The sequence below is a fragment of the Sciurus carolinensis genome, chromosome 11 (assembly GCF_902686445.1).
Source record: "Sciurus carolinensis chromosome 11, mSciCar1.2, whole genome shotgun sequence".
Taxonomy (NCBI): Eukaryota; Metazoa; Chordata; class Mammalia; order Rodentia; family Sciuridae; genus Sciurus; species Sciurus carolinensis.
Genome location: NC_062223.1, coordinates 42,664,874 through 42,681,805, shown reverse-complemented (window position 1 = coordinate 42,681,805; position 16,932 = coordinate 42,664,874). Strand labels below are relative to the sequence as shown.

Below are 16,932 nucleotides of genomic sequence, written 5' to 3'. Positions count from 1 at the left end.
CTCACCAGGGGACACCTATGTGAGATGTGGCCAGGATCCACTTAGGTCTCACTTTCTTTTGACTTTTCTTTTCAACCTGTAGCCAGACCCAGTTATTTACTACCTCTCCCTGATACTGATTCCCAGTTTTTAGGGTGGGGGGTGTTAGCAAGCTCTCTTATAGCTATCTGCCAAGGGTTTCCAACGCAAATGACTTCTTGGACCCCAGAGAAGTTTCTGCCTTTAACTAGTCCTGCCTATCTCGTGTTCTAGGACTTGAGCACTTTACAGGGCTCTGGAATCTTGGATTTCACCATGACATTTACAGAGCAGCTAAGCCTGTCCATTGAAAAGTATCCAGGGCTTTGCAGGCAGTAATGAGGCTGGCTGGTATCCAGCGGTTGGCAAGCACTGTGACACATTAAATGTCACTGAAGCTTTGTTTGGTTTTAAATTGAAAATTTGCTAGACTTATAAAAGCTTACAGACTTGCCTCAGGAGGACAAAAATTCTCCCATCTTTTTCTTCACTTTTCCTTCACCAACTGCTTTTCTGAAGAACACTACAGCCTCCCCCTTCCCCCCACCTCAACTCAACCTCCCAACCCCAACTTACACACTGACAAGCACCCAACAACCATGGAGCCTATTCCAAGAACTCGTTTCCAGAACTCCTCCAGCTGGTGAGAAAGAATGTGGCACCATTACTAATTCCAAGCAGACCTGACCCAGCTACAGGCTCGGATGCCTATCTTCCCAGAATCCTCTACCCTCCCTTGTTCTTTTCTTTGTAAAAGGAATGCTTCTGCTTATTTGTGTACAAACATCCATTTTCCAGATTCACCAGCAGAAGCTTACATCAGGACTTATCACTGGAAGGCAGCCAAAAGCTGAGGCCCAGAGAGTGAGAAATTTGCTCCAAGTCCTACAGACGGTAAGCACAGAGCTCAGAACCAGGTCTCCTGCCCCTTGGTCTCTTTTTCCCTCAACCACATGTCTCCCCATCCCCCCATCTGAGATCAGAACCCCAGAAATAGAGAAGAGCTCTTTATCTGCTCTTTTCTTTCTAGTCCCAGATGAGGGTAGTTTTCTCTTATGATTTCTTCAATACAGTTAATCCAAATGGATCATTTGGTTTTTTTTTTTTTTTTTTGGCAGCTGTTCTTCAGCCAACTCCCTTCCGCTCCCACGTGTCAACCCTGCTTTTCTGTACAAGTGTGAGCGTGTGAGCACCTGTCTGGGGTGATCCCAGAGGACCCAGCCCTCCTGTTCCATTTGCTAACATTTAGGTCAGAAGTAGGCAGGGTCTTGAATGTTTCATGAAGTCACTCTCATCCGACAGACCTGAGAGCAAACGCCTGCCGGCAAGACAGCGTCCACAAGGTCAGGCCTAGTGGGGCTGGAGGACTTGAATTCTGAGAGAGGCTGAGGCCTTGAGCACTCCCCATTTGTCCCCATTTAGGCTCCTTGCTCTGTTTTAATCCTGAGAGAGCAGGAAAATCAGGTCAAACTAAAAACCTCTGGTTACGATGGAGAGCCAGGGATGTCTCTGTCCTTTTGTGCCGCTGTGACACATACTGAGACTGGGTAATTGATGAAGAACAGAAATCATTTCCTCACAGTTCTGGAGGGCAGAAAGTCCAAGATTAAAGGCACCAGAATCTGGCAAGGGACCCTTTGCTGTCTCATCACATGATAGAAGGTGGCAGGGCAAAGAGAACAAGAGGGGGCTAAAGCTGCCTTTCACAAAGTCACCCCTCAGGCCTAGTCACCTCGTAAAGCTCCCACCTCTTAATTCTGAGTATGTAAATTAATTTCAGCATGAGTTTTGGAAGAGATAGACATCCTAACCATAGCATGACGGGCCCTAATCGTCTGTCTTCCCCAGCCTTACCAGTTCTGGACCTCTCTGGTCCGCCTCTCCACCAGTAAACTGCATGGTACAAATGAGGAGGCAGCCTGGGGTGGGATGAAGGGCCCTGACCTGGCCACACAAGTTCCTCTGTGCCTCAGGCAAGGGACTCGACCCTCCTGATTCCCCATTTCCTCATCTGTGAAATACACCATGGAGCTCTTTAAGAAGTAAACAAAAACCGAGGGAAAGACACTGCAGTCCCTGCCAAAGGTCAGGTCCTTTTCCTCATTCCTGAAAATATCACTCAATTTTTTTTTCCATTCTGATGGGGCACAACCTCTATAGCAATGATGTTTTTTTTAAAGAGAAATAGAGAAACAAGACCAAGGAGAGACCAGGCAAAGTAATCACAACAGGCAAGGGATCCTCGATGACAACGTGAGTTGAGGGATTCAACAGACACAGAGACCAGGGTGTGGAGAAGCAGCAAGTCACAGAGGAAGTGAGTGGGATGGCGGCGCTTCCTCCTCTTCGGTGCAGGAAGGCCCTGAGGCCCACACAGCATCTGTGTGGTCAAGGTTAGCACACATTTACTGAGTTCCTACTGTGTGCTCAACCCCCAACCCCTGCGAGGGTCTTCATTTCTCCTTTGCCTCTCCCCGACCAAATCCTACACTGCTCCTTTGCCTCCTTCGCCCTATTCTCTCCCAACCCTTCCCACCAGACCCCACCGTGGACTCCCAGCTGTGTCACAATGGAAGGTGGAAGGGCACCTTCCAGCCATTGTCTGAAGGGAGGCCTTGAGAAAGTCTGCCCCCTGGAGCCCACAGGGCGAGTTAGCAGAGGAGAGCCTCCACCAGAGAGATTGGCAGAGACAGACCCAAAACATGTCTCCGACGAGGAAAGAGCCAGCCAGGAAGAGGCATGACTTCCTCACAGAGCCCCTGGGTTGAGCCTCGCTCCCAGAGAGCCCCCTCTTACTTCTAACGTAAACTCCCTGCCTGCATCGCCAGCAGGCACGTGTTATGGAGAGACCAGGCCGTCTTCTAGCTTCCTGGAGGTACTTCTTCCTGTCAGCCTCTTGCTTCTTTTTCTCTTTGGAAGGACAGAAGTAGGGAAGAAGGACAAACTCGAGATCATCGAATGGGCTTCTGGCTCTTAAAACTCATGCCGATAAATGTCAGGACAACTGCCACTGGTGTGTAAGGCTGTTCAAAACACCAGCGTGGGCCCTTGAGCCTCGGAGCTCGGTGCCACCCCTCGTCACTTTGCACCTCTGACACCAAACCCAAGGCATCACTCAGAGCACTACCATTTAACCCCAAGACTGGACAGGACGTATCAATGTACTTCTCATAGAAGAGCGGTGCCCAAATGTGAGAAGTGGACTTTAGAGAAGGTCCACTCTGAAGTCCCTATTGGGGACCATGTGGCTAGACTTGTCTACCTTCAAGAATGGACAGTGAGACAGTAAGAAAGTGTCTTACATGGGAAATGTAGCTGGCTACATGTCCATGGTCAAGTCCAAGCTTCCCTGCAGAGCTTCAAGCCTGTCCGTCTTGCCTCACCTTTCTCACTTATAGGTCCCCTCAGTATAAGTACACTGTTAGTAGCCTCGGTGCCTTTGTAGAGGCTGGCCTCAACTGGAACGTCCTGTTTCCCCTCCACTATATATTCTTGGGTAACTTCTACCTATTGGTTATGATTCAGCTCAACTATCATTGCTTTATAAAGCTGGAATATGGCCATGAATAAGAACATGGAAGATTCCAGAACCAGGTATGCCTAAGGTTGAATCTCTGTTCATTCCAGAGTCATTTTACCTCTCTAAACCTCAGTTGCCTCAGTTCCTTCATCTATAATATGAGACTAATAACCCTAATCTTTCACAATTGTTATAAGAGAATATCAGGCGCACAGAATGAGCACTCAAATTCAGGAACCGTTTTCACTGTTTGCTGACATTCTCCACTGTGCTCCTGTATCCTAGGCCAGAATGGATGCCTGTCTCCACCACTGTGCTTTTTTGTGTGGCTGTTTTTTAATATGTTTTTGTAGTGCAATTTAGATTCAATAAAACATACTCATTCTGGCACACACCTATAATCCCAACAGCTCGGAAAGCTGAGGCACGAGGATCTCAAGTTCAAAGCCAGCCTCAGCAACTTAGTAAGGCCCTAAGCAACTCAGTGAGACCGTTTTTAAATAAAATATTAAAAAGGAATAAGGATGTGCCTCAGTGGTTAAATGTCTCTGGGTTCAATCCCCTATACCAAAAAAGAAAAAAAAAATTCATTTTAAGTGTATGGTTTGATGAGGTTTGACAACTACAGACACCTGTGCATATGGAACATTTTTATCACTCCTTAGGTTCCCTCGTGACCCTTCCCAGTTAATTTCTACACCCTACCCACTGGCCGCAGGCAACCCTGACCTCTTTTTAGTGCTGAGATTGTGTTATCTTTTCCTAGAGCTTTAGGGAAATAGAATCAGATGGTACGTGGCTCCTTTCTATCTGGCTTTATATACATAATTCGGGACTTTTTGTCCGCTCCTTTCTATTCGCTTTTAACTTGGTATCTGCTTCCTCCAGTAGACTGGGGGCCCTCAGAGTTTCCTCTTTTTCTTCTTTGGTTTTAAGTGGACGCTCAGTAAATGTTAGAGGAAAGGGAGGAGGCAGGAAGTGAGGGGTGCCATGGGACTGGCTAAGGTCCCCACTGTGTCCTTGCTACCTGCCACTCTGGAAGGCAGCACTCACAACCCCCACAGAACCCCCTCGGCAGGCACTTACAGCAGCCAGTCCACAGCCACCAGCAGGCTGATGTCTTCTGTCGGCAGGCCCACAGCTGTCAGAATGAGGAGCATGGTGACCAGCCCGGCGCTGGGGATACTGGCTGCGCCCACACTCGCCAGGGTGGCTGTGAGGCTGTGAGAACAGAGAAGGCCAGGTCATGGAAAGGAGAGTCTTGGCAAAACCATCCCTGGCAATCTTAAATTCCAATTTTCCTGCAGTACTCAAATCCCTTCTCCTCCTCCCCCAAGGGACAGAGAAGTCTCAAGTACCAAGACCCAAGAATTAGGGTCTGTTTTGGATTCTGCTCGACTGTGATAGAAGCTTATAAATTTATGGATTGCAGACTGCTTCTCATCATGGAATCCAATTAGCCTAATCTATCACAGGGCTCAAATTAGGTAACTGTAGCTCTCAAAGCAGGCAAAGAAATATTAAGGAAGAAAAATAAATCACCCTTAATCCTCCCACGGGAACACAACTGCATTCATTTCTGCTTACGCCTTTATGTGTCTGTGAGCACCAGCGTCGCTTGGACTACGTGGCAAGAGTCTGAGGAGGTCACTGCCAACGCTAACATGAGAACTCAGAATAGGAAATATCCAGACCCAACTGAGTGGACATCAGGGGAAGAAATCAACAGATTCCAAATGACATTAAGCTTCAGTTGCCTGGATGCTTCTCCATGGGCTGGAAAATATATTATTTGGAAAGAAGGTACCAAGCAATGATAATGGAATAAAGGAAAGCTTTCTTTCTGAAACATCCCAGTGTCTTCTTTCCAAGCAACCCCATTTCCAGGGCTGTCTCTGGGAGGTTGACCTAGGGTTCAAGTGCTCTGTCTAAATGCCAGGGGGTCTCTAGGGCCCAGCAAAGGGCAGTGTCTTCTTTCCCTCTCTTTTATAGATGCCATTTATAAAGGCTGTCACTTCTAAGTGGACGGGTGCTTCTAAAATGAAGGATGCCCAGCTTGATTTTGTGGTCACTGAAAAGAAAAGGGGGTTTGCTTTCTTTATGGTTATAAAATTCCAGAGTAGGCTCTCAGCCTCCAGACCGAGAGCCAGCCTCTCGGAGGGTTTCAACAAGTCCAGACCATCATTGAGCACAGAATCCTGGGATCTTACAGCTGGGAGGGATCTAGATGTATCTAGTCTGACATGGAGGAAATGAAGGCCTCTGGAGAGTCTGTGGGTTGAGCTGACTTTTTCATATTTCCAGTCCTTGCAGACAGTGCAGACACCTACCCTGGTATCTATTCCCTTCTGTGTTCTTCCTCTCCCCGTAAGTATGGACCTGGTATCTGGGTTTAGAACACTGCATCTTCCTTGAACACATCTGCATCAGCAGGCAGAGTGCACTGGTTCTCAGTAAAAGTTCTGGACTTCAACAACCCCGGTTCAAATCCCAGCCCTCCCACTTATTAACCCCATGACTTTGGGCAACCTAACCTCTTTGAGCCTTGATTTCCTCATCTGAAAAATGGAGGTAACAATAAGATGTTATGCACGGGGCAGCCAGAAGATTTCAGGAGCTAATGAGGAGAGATACACTTTGAAGTGGCCAGGCACATTGCAACCCCCTGGGAAAAGTGAATTGTCATTTTTATCAGGGGAAAGGAGAGGCTGTTTTGCAATGAAAACTTCCCTAAAGCCCCAGAGCTGGAAGGTGGGAATTCTCAGTCATTTCCCCAAGAAACACAGAATAGCAGGGAAGGGGAACTTCCCAAGTTCCAGTGATCTTGGCCTCTACTTTTTCTTTACAGCGTCAGTTTCTTTGGTTATGAGTCACTCTTACACATCCTTTGCACGTAGCCATTTTCTCTGGCTTATTTTTGGTTGTGTGAGACAAATCCTATAAAGAAATTTCTTCCTGAAAGTTAGTTCCTTTGCCCCAGTGGTGTCTGTGTAATTCCAAGCAACAGCTGCAAAGTCTCCTTGGGCAGTGAGTGACTGCCCCTCTACCCGCTCATCCCTCTCTGCTTTGCCTGACCTTCCACTCACTTCCCTAGGGCCAGTTCCTGGAGGCTGTACCGGGTGCTATATATACAACATCAAAGCAGAACCTCACTGTAATCCTGCAAGATACATGCATGATAAGACTAGCTTTCATCATGAGGAAACCATTGATTAGCTGGATGGAGAAACTCAGGGTAGCACAGCTGGAACATGGCCTGCTGGGATTTGAACACTCATCTGCTTGATGCCAAAGCCATTCTGACTCTTGATGTCCCTGATCCCCACCACCATTCTGGAAGTTCTATGAATAAATGAATATGCTGAGATCCATGGTAGGAGAGGTTGAGGGATTTATTTGGTAGCACAGCATAAAGCTGGACTTGGCTATTTTTCTCCAAATAAATTTCTGGCAGTGAACTGCGTACCCTCCATGTTAGTCTCCCAGAGGCAGCCCTAGTCTGCCATTAAGGAAGATTTGGCAGTACTTGTCAGGGATCAGATATTTAAATATACACGGCCAACCGTATCCTTTCCTGAGTGAAAATTCCTAGCACTATCATTGTTAATATAAACCCTATGTAGATAAAATTGGATCATTCCAGCACAATCCAATCACTTCGTCACTGATTCCTTCTCCCATCTCTCAATTCCTAACAGAGAGAACTTGATGGGTAGCCAGGGTTGCATCAAGACCAGGAACTAAGGAACTAGAAGCCAATTTTGCTTGGTACAGGGTTTAAAACCTTGGAGTTTTAAAGTAAGGCAGTTGGCAGTCTCGCACGTTCTCTGTTAGGACATGATTTAGAAGGCTTCATACTCTGACCTGGAGCAAGTTTTCCATTGTGAGAAACCTCTAGTACTCATTATATTACTGCCACATTTTTTTAAGTGTCGGAATACTGTGGTGTTTTAATAGTAACAGCTAATGCTTATTGAGAGTTGACTATACATCAGGTACTATGCTCTCAAACAACCCAGAGCATGTGACTTTCGAACCCATTGTAGAGATGAGGAAACTGAGGTCCTTCTATAGGGCATACATCATGAAGAAGTGGTTGTAAGGATTAGATAAATTAACATATGCAAACCAACAGCATAGACTAGTGGAGGCAAGGTGTGTAATGGTTAAAGGCCAGACCCCAGAGATGGTTGAACTGGATTCAAATCCCATTTCCACCACTTCTGCTGGACAAGTTATTTCACCTTCCTGTGCTTCATTTTCCCATCCATAAAATAAAAAACCCAACACCCATTTTCCAGGTCTCTTTCTACAAACATAAGTTAACATCCTCAATAAATGGAAGCCCCCATAAGCATTGGGAAACCTGAATTTTAGGATTCCTCTAGCTGGTTATGTGTGACCTATTCTCTAAGTCTCCCTTTCCTTGTCTACTAGATGAAACGCATCTGACAAGACAGACTCTAGAAATTTTTCAGATGATGTATTCTAGCAGAGAAAATAAATCTTATTTTTATTTATGTTTTCATATTGTGTGTTAAACATGGTGAATTTTCCTTTTCTGTTTGCCAATTTAGTTGCCAAACTGAGCTCAGATGCATATGGGATATCTATTGAATCTTTTGGAATGGTCATAAGAGAGATGAGTAATTGATGATCTAATAAAAATATCCCTGGACTGCTTAAATACCCCAGAGCTAGATAAATCAAGTCAAGTTTTGACATGTAGTTCTACTGCGGTAACAGCCAGCAGAACACACAAAAGAATGACCAGTGACAATCTCCAGTATTACTATAGACACTGGTCAGCTCTTGAGTTTGGACTGTTCAATGGACTGGTAGAGAAACCAGACAGGAATGGGCCCCATTTCTTGAGAGAAGTCTCCTAAAGTGACCCATTAACCACTAAAGGCCTCCTGGAAAATGAACAGTGGGCCAACCAGACATCTGATTATCACCAACATTTCTGAAATGAAGGTTGACAGTGTTGTCCAGGGTTTGGAAAGACCTTAATCTTAACACAAAGGCCACTGCCTCTTTTGACCTTCCAGTGGAGGGGGAAACAACAAATAATGATTCTAACATTTTCCTTTGTGTCAAAGTCAGAAAGCAGGGATGATGAGTCAGAAAGAGGTGGTCCATGGAATAGATCTGCCTCCTGCCTCTGGTACCTAGAGCCATGAGACCAAGGTTTGCCATATTAACAGTCTGAGCCTCACTTCGCTATTCTGAAAAATGGGAACGATGACTATGCTTCTCTTCAGGATTGCTGGAAACACTCAAGGTGACATATGTAAAGAGACTGCCATCTCAGAGGATCCAAAAGAGTGGTAATACTCTCAACTTAAAGACTGAAAGTGTATTTCGATATCTACCTACTTGTTTTTCTCAGAATGGGCTTGGGCCTTGGATGTCACAGATTTTGGAATTTTCTTTCTACTCTAAGTGCATTTGTTGCAAAGAATGTGATCCACCCAGCCCCTGCATTTACTGATCTCATGGAATCTCAAGGGGGTAAAGAAAACATAAATCATAGAATCCAAAGGTCATAATCTCAACAGTCTTAAAGGGCCAAGCAGTGGTACAGATGACGAGGATCAAGTATAAGTAACAGGGAGCAGGGGAGGCCACTGGTAACTGGAAATCGCCCATCTTACAAGACAGTGAAATTCTAATTTTTTAAAACATATTGCAGGACAAACAAAGTGAGACTGAACTGGCTTCAGCCCATGAACTTCCAGTAATAGCCCCTAATTCTGAATATCTTCCTTTTTTTCAGATAAGGAAATTGAGACACTAGAAATAGGAAGAGCACATGAATAAGACCAGTAGCCAGTTCATAGTTTTTGTCTTGTTTTGTTTGACTTTAATCAAAACCAAAAATTGTCTTCTAACTTATCTGAACTCTGAGTTGGAGTGTGAAGGATGATCTTAAAATGATGATTGCAAAGAGTTTTATTTCATCCTATAATGTCAATACAACAATGAACAGTTGGAAGACTGATCTTTTCAATGACTTCTAAACAGGAAGCTGAAAGGTTGGCCTGGCTAGTAGATGTGTTCTTTAAGTTTGTAGAGGAGCAATGCATTGTTAATGACCTCTTGGGAGGGTTCTGAATTATTTTAAATAGATTTAGTATAAACAAAAATATGTGCTATTTGTAATAAAATGTGGTATGTCACATTGAGGAATCGTTTCTTCCAGTATTTCATAATTTCTACCATCACTGCCTGGAATACTGAAGGAAGCATATTTTAATGAAATAAAAATTAGATCCAGAATCAGCTGATGTCAGCCCTAGTTATAGCCCTGCCAGCTCAGGACTAGTGGTGTAACCTCGGACAAATATCCATGCTTCCTGTAGCCTCAGTTTCCTTATCCATTAAATAGGCACAGAAATGCTGCCTGGCTTATACACAGGATTGTCAATAATCAAACAATATTCAATTTATGGATCGAGTCAACATGTGTAATACAAACAGAAGGGATTAATATGAATCTGCTGCTTTTCTGTTGCAACCTTTTCCCTTGAAGGTGGCCAATAATTCCTCCTCTGTATTTCCTTCATCATGAATCCGTTAAGAAAACTGAAATTCAAGAGCCTCTGTCAAATGAAGTTAGTGTAGAGAGGCAACAGTGTAGAAGATTGTTACTGGGTTGCCCCAACCCCGCTTTGCCCTGCAGCATCCATTTTCTCACCTCACAGTCACGATCTGGCCTCCATCCAGAATGACACCATTCATTTGGGCAATAAAGATGGCGGCCACTGCTTCATAAAGGGCTGTACCATCCATGTTAATGGTTGCTCCAACTGGGAGGACAAATCTGGTCACGCGCTTATCAATCCCTAGATTTTCTTCTAGGCAACGGAAGGTGACAGGCAGAGTTCCAGCACTGGGGGACAGAAAGAAAGAGGGAGAAAGAGGGTTATGTCTGCTTTAGAGAATCAGGACAAAGAACAACCTGGAATGACACTGCAAAGTTTTTGTTCTTTTGTTCCAATCAGGCAATGTGACATGCAGAAAGCAGAATCTAGAGCCAAATTAAAAACCAGTGAGTTAGAGGCTCAAATTCAATCTTATTAAGATGCTAATAGGCAGAAAAATATTTTTGTTGGTTCTGGTTTTGAGGTCTACTCAGAATTTCAAGTTCTCTTTTTCTTTTGGTCACTATTTCCATCTTGGATTAAATACTGAAGCACATCTGATTGCCCACATGAATTGGGCTACACACACACACACACACACACAAAAAGTCAAGAAGGAATCAGCTGTCAACAGTAAAATGGAATGAGGAATTTTTGAATGACCCATAATTTCATGCTAGAAAGGCTCTTTCCAACAAAATGACTACATGAATTGCATCCAGCCCCTGGGAATTGCCCTGAGTTTGGCCTGCTGACTTGGAGAATGCTGGACAAACACGTCAAGTTACCCTTCAGCATGAACCCCAGTTTCAAGCTAGGGAAAACTTGCATACAGTCCAACTCCCTGACACATGGCCATCAGCCAACTCTAAGTCTCTACAATGACTTGGGGCAGTAAAGCATGTGATCTGTAGCTAATCAAAGACACAATATGGACTGACTTCACTCCCACTCCTCCCAGGCGAGGGATGGGAATTAAACTACATGACCCAGTGTCAAAGCCTAGAATTCCTGGCATGTCCGTATGTCTTCTAAAATAGAGACCTCTCAGAACAAGGGCTGCTGAAGGCCAGAATATGATTTCCTTTTGGATAGAGGTGCATAGGAGGTTGAACAGATTTGCTTCAAAGTTGAAGTAATATAGAAAGCAATGTAGAACACTCAAATACCATGAGAGTGCTTCGTGGCTCATCCCTTTTTGAATTTTCCTATTCAAATCTTAGCACAGTGCATTGGAAAACCTTCAATGTGGACAGCATTTGGAAGCGTCTACTCACTTGCACTTAGATCCTTAGTCATAGTTACTACTTTCTATGAGTCAGAATTGAGGCTCCACCAGGCTGCATGTAGATGCCAAAGTCCAGATTTCTCAGAGTGAGAGAAGACCATCAGCTAAGTGAAATGCAAATTTCAGGCCCTGCTCAGGACCAGGGAACCCAGAACCTCTAAAATTAGGAACATTCAAATCAGTTTTTTTTTTTTTTTTTTTTTTTTTTGATACTAGAGATTGAATCCAGGGGTATTTAACTACTGAGTCACATTCCTAGCCCTTTTTATTTTTTATTTTGAGACTGGGTCTTGCTAAATTGCTTAAGGCCTCACTTAGTTGCCGAGGCTGGCCTTGCATTTGTGATCCCTCTGCCTCAGTCTCCCAAGCTGCTGTGATTTCAGGTGGGTCCCACCACACCTGGCCAAATATGCATCTTAAACTGACTTACAACCTCCTAATGATAACCTTAGTGGGCTCCAGAGTCATCCTACCAGAACATTTTTTGTGATTATAAGTCAGGGATCTATTTAATGCCTCCTCTTTGGTCTTACATAGGAAGAAGAAATGAATTCTTGCAGGATATTCCATTACTAAAATATCATAAGTTCAGTTGAAAAGTTGTTTTGTTTTATTTTGCTGTTGTTTTGCATACATAAGATGCCACTGTATCTGGCTTGCTGCCCCAGCTGTTTTAGTAAGAAATTAGTGTCCCTTTATTTCTATCATCCCTTTCCCCCATGTTTCCTGGGACTGGCAACTATGGCAACTATGGTTGCCAGGACACCATACTTGGTCTAAAAGGGCTACTCAGTCATGGCTGGCAGCTGGATCCTCAATCACATGGTCTTAAGCAAACTTCTGGATCACTGGAATATATTAATTTTTATTATTGCATTCATTTTCCCAAAATGTCATCAAAGAATCTTTAGATAATTAAAGAAATTGGAAAAAATATTGGTAAGGCATGAAAATATTCTCTATTTTTCCACTGGACAGACTTTATATTTGTGTCTTGAAAATCCACAAATACCCAATCAATCCAAACCAGGACCTGAGAACTTCAATGCTTTCCTGTGTTGACAGGCTGGCATTCTGGCATTGCTTTCGGCTCCTGCATCAAAGAACATAGGACCGTCTTCAAATGTTGCTAATAATAATGTCAGATACTTGAGATTCTTCCTGTTTTTCCAGATGAGTTTTAATGGCATAAACTGAAGTCCAAGGGATGCACAGAGGTCTGACCTGGGCCACACCCCTCCATCTGTTCTTCTTGTCACCAGTCTCTGTACCCACCGAGAAGAGCAGTTCAAACATTGTCGATACCCTCATTTGGGATAAGGTCCAAAGACGCAGAAAGGGTATTTATGGGATGTCCCTGGGCTTTGCTCCCCCCACCCCTGCTTCTCTTTGTAGCTATTATGGAAAAAAAAAATCCTCAGTTAATTTTTAGTATGTGATTCCTGCCACATTGCCTTTTTTTAAAAAGGAAACTCCACATTCAGGCAAAAATTATGATTTTAGTGGAAGATTAAAACCATATGTTTTGTTCAAATGAAATGCAGGGTAAAGGGGAGAAATGATTCTAATATTTGCAGTCTTGGTTAGATAACCCAAGCATTTATTTTTTATTTAAATACCAGGATGTGCCTTGACTTACCTCATTTTAAAAAGGTACTGGAATAACAGTCTGCTCATTCAAAAGGAAAAAATAACCATTTTTGAAACCATTTAAAGATAAAAATTATAAGGGTACAAGAAGAAACCATAAAGTAATAATTTATAATTGTGAGTAGAAAGAGATGCCTGAGCAAAACTGATATCTCTAAGAGTTTATATAAAGGGAAATATTTACAGATTTGACAACACACAAATTTAGAACTTCTGGTGGTAAAAGAGCTCTGTGAATTTTTATAACAAAGTCAAGTGGAGAGGGGCATCATTGCAACATGTGACACAGGAGTTAATATTTTTATACACACACACACAAAAAAAACCTTGAAAACAGAGCAGAAGAGGATTTTCCAAAAGAAAAATGAGCTGGTTCACACACAGGAGGGGGTGGGACTTGGAGGTGGCTGGGATAAGGGATAAGGGATAAGGATCAACAGGCACAGGAAAAAATGTCTCTCCTTGTTAGTACTCAAAGATATACGGATTCAATGAGATAGTTTTTCACCAATAGGACTGGAATGTCTAGAGGTGTATCCTCACTTCTAGATCACCAGACAAACTTGCAGAGATGTACCTATAAAGATTCTCGACACAGCCCCCTTTAATAGACAGGCTTTAAATGTATATTACTGGGGGTGGAGAGGGATGGAGTTTGTATCATAGTACTAGACTGTATTATGTAGTTTACAAAATAGTAGTAAAAAAAATCTATGAATGGACATAATTTTTATGATCTGTTGACCAGTGAAAAATAGTAGTTTCCAAAACAATACACTTACATAATAAGGACTGAATGGATATATATAACTGTAAAGATTGACTAAAACGTTACTAGCAATTGTCACTTGTTGACAAAGTAACTAACTGGTCATGTTCATTATATTGTTTCAAGTTTTCAAACTGTGAACTTTATCACAATGAGCAAATACCAAACTCATAATTAGTAAACAAAAATAAAATCAAGGAAGGTTGTTTTAGTTTTGAAAAAAAAAATTTACTCTTTCTCCAAAAGGAGAGGATCTTGATAGATAGAGATATTTAGTCACAGAAAATTGACAGAGGAAAAAGCAAATTTTAAAGTGTTTCCCTTCATTTTGGGAAATAGGATGCTGAATCTGGGTCCCCAGGATTGTACACATTTCAGCTTTTTACCAAATTCTCATTAATTTGCAAAATGGAAATATAATTTCGCAGTCACCACTTTTGGCCTGGTAGGTCACTTAAGGCAAAACTGACAGTCTGCTCAGTAGCCTTGGGTCAGCTTGGCCACACTGTGTCAGAGAGAGGCCACCTCATCAGCAGTGGGTGGGCTCAGCAACCAGGATCTGCCTTCGAGCTGTGGGGTTCAGAGTTTGCTGGCCTCACTGTTATCTGTCTCATGATCTCAGACATAATTTTGTTACCTACGGACAGATAGGCAGAAATAAAACAACTACGGAATCCTGAGGTAATAAAACTCTTTTCGTCTTTGAAATTCTAAATAACCAGGCATTTCTTATTCATTTGTTTTTCTTTGTTTTTTAATATGTGTTGTTTTGGCTAATTTTGGTCCAAGATTATATTTAAGAATATTATTTTCCTTCCATATATCTATATGCTCATTGACTCCCTAGGCACTGGCATGGGGTTATGGAGGATCTGACTCTATGTCAAGGTCAAGTCAAGTAAGTTTGATTTTGAGGAAAAAAATCACACTGGGGCAGAATAGTCGATTAGAAGTTCATGTTGAGGTCAAAGGCTTGGCTCATTTTGTTGGAAAAATCTCAATATACCATTTACTCTGTAAAAGTTGATTCTTCTACTCTTCAAAAATTGTTTTCCCAAATCTCATGAGTGATACTTCGTGATATCATTTTTTCAAATCACAAGTGGGATGTTAATTGAACAACATCCTGTTACACCCTTCTGGAAAACATATAAAACCAAACTAAATCAATGTTTTATGTAGCAAGTTAGGCATGGAAATTAATAGCATGCTTTCACCTAAAAAATAATATAATATCATGTTTCCAATACAGTTGCACATCAGCAAAAATATGCAAGATGACTTCTTGGAAGTTCCTAGAAAAAGGCTAAAAATTCAAAGTGTTCACCTTCTCTAAAGGATTTTAATAATATGTGAAAAGTGTTCTCATTGAACTTTGTGATGGAGGATTTTGAGAAACAGGAAGTGGCGAGTGGGGAAAGGGAATGAGCAGAAAGAAAGGTGATTTCTCATATTCTCTACCTGGAAGCAGTGCCCAAGGCAGTGATCCAAGCTTGGAAAATGCCAGCAAAAAAGGAGAACGGGTTTTTCCTGGTCACTACAAAGTAAATCAAAGGGAGAAAGATGCCCCCGTGGATGATGAGGCCCACGATCACTGTTACCATGTACATCCCCAGTTGCCTAGCAACCACTTCTAAGTCCTTGATTGCAATGATCTTCCCACAGATTAGGCAGGCGATACCCAGGGGAGAGTACCTGAAAAACACACAAGAAAAAAGCAGCATTGAGGAGATCATTAAGGGATTCAGAACTCAAATCTGGGCCCTCCTATGTACTTCACCCTGAGGGAAAGGGAAACCGTTCATTTTCTGCACCAAAAAAAAAAAAAAAAAAAAAGTTCTGCAGAGAAAAGGAGTCAAGCAATTCAAGAGATGTTATTTTCCCTCTGGATTAACTGTTTTAACTGAAGTCTGTTTTATGGACCTAGTGACGCCTGCTCTGACGAAGAGTCCAAAGGCACACTGTGTTGCTGAGGTGCGTCAGGGGAACAAGGGAGACACGCCTTACTGGTCGCCTTTACCTCAACTGTCTTTCTCTCTTTCTCAAGCCACCAAGTTAGAAGCTGAGAGATGAGGGCTGTATCTCTGGGAAACTTGTTTGATTTTTGAGCTTTTCAGTTCCTTCTTCGACATTTGGGGATAACTTTTCAGCAATTTATAAACTGGGGTTTGTAAATTTGCACTGCTTTGTTTGGAAGACAGGGAATATATTCAAATAAGAGAGGGAGAGGGCAAGAGAGAAAGACAGAGAGCTCTCAAAATAAGAAAACCATCTGAAACCAAGTGTGCATTTAGAGAAGTGTGGTTTTATGGCTTCGAAGCCTGCAACTACTTTTTCTTTAACAGTAAAGTTGACCACTGTTCATCGTGTTTTCAAGCACCCATGGTGAGAACGGGACAGTCAGAGCCTCATTTAATCCTTACCACAACACTAAAATCTAGGCATCATTATTCTCTCTGGCAAGTGAAGAAAGTGGAGTTTGGGAAAGTTCAATAATCAGCCCAAGAGCCACAAGACCAGGAAGTGAAAGAACAACTCAGGTCCGTGGACCTCCACGACCCGGGGGTTTTCCTCTCTCGAGCCCAGCAACTTCCCTTTAGTGAGCAGTCCCAGTTCTTGGAAGATAAGCAGGCAATTCACTGTGTCCCCAGATGTCCCCTACAGACTTATGGTATATTTCTGCCTTATCATTGTTTTATGGAGAGCTTGGGAACTATTTCGGTTCCCACCCTTGGGAGAGCTAACCGTTTTCTCTCATCTTGAGCTTATTCTCTGCGTGATGGCAACATTCTTTTTTTTTCTTTTTTCCTTCTTTTTCTTCTCTTTTATCCCATGTGGTGTTGCTGGGGCATAAATTTGTTCAGCCTGTGAGTTTCTGGCTGAAATGAACATATTTGTGGGAAGGTCGAAATGTTATTTAAAAGGATCAACATATTTGTGAGAAAGACCACAGGGAGAAAGAAATGAAGTCCCCAGATGAGGCTCCAGCAGGAGCAGGGGTGTCTGGCAAGAAAGCAGTTGCCTCAGTGAACTTGATTTT

General features: G+C 42.8%; 1 protein-coding gene across 3 annotated transcripts in view; it reads right to left on the bottom strand.

Moving 5' to 3' along the window:
• Slc1a2 (solute carrier family 1 member 2) overlaps positions 1-16,932 on the bottom strand; it is a 146,687-nt gene that overhangs the window by 23,114 nt on the left and 106,641 nt on the right. For all 3 annotated transcript variants that reach the window (XM_047516938.1, XM_047516940.1, XM_047516937.1), the window contains exons 7-9: positions 15,354-15,587; positions 10,239-10,433; positions 4,625-4,759 (exon numbers count right to left, since the gene is read on the bottom strand). In XM_047516938.1, the coding sequence (XP_047372894.1) occupies positions 4,625-4,759; positions 10,239-10,433; positions 15,354-15,587 (564 nt within the window). The remainder of the gene's footprint in view (positions 1-4,624; positions 4,760-10,238; positions 10,434-15,353; positions 15,588-16,932) is intronic.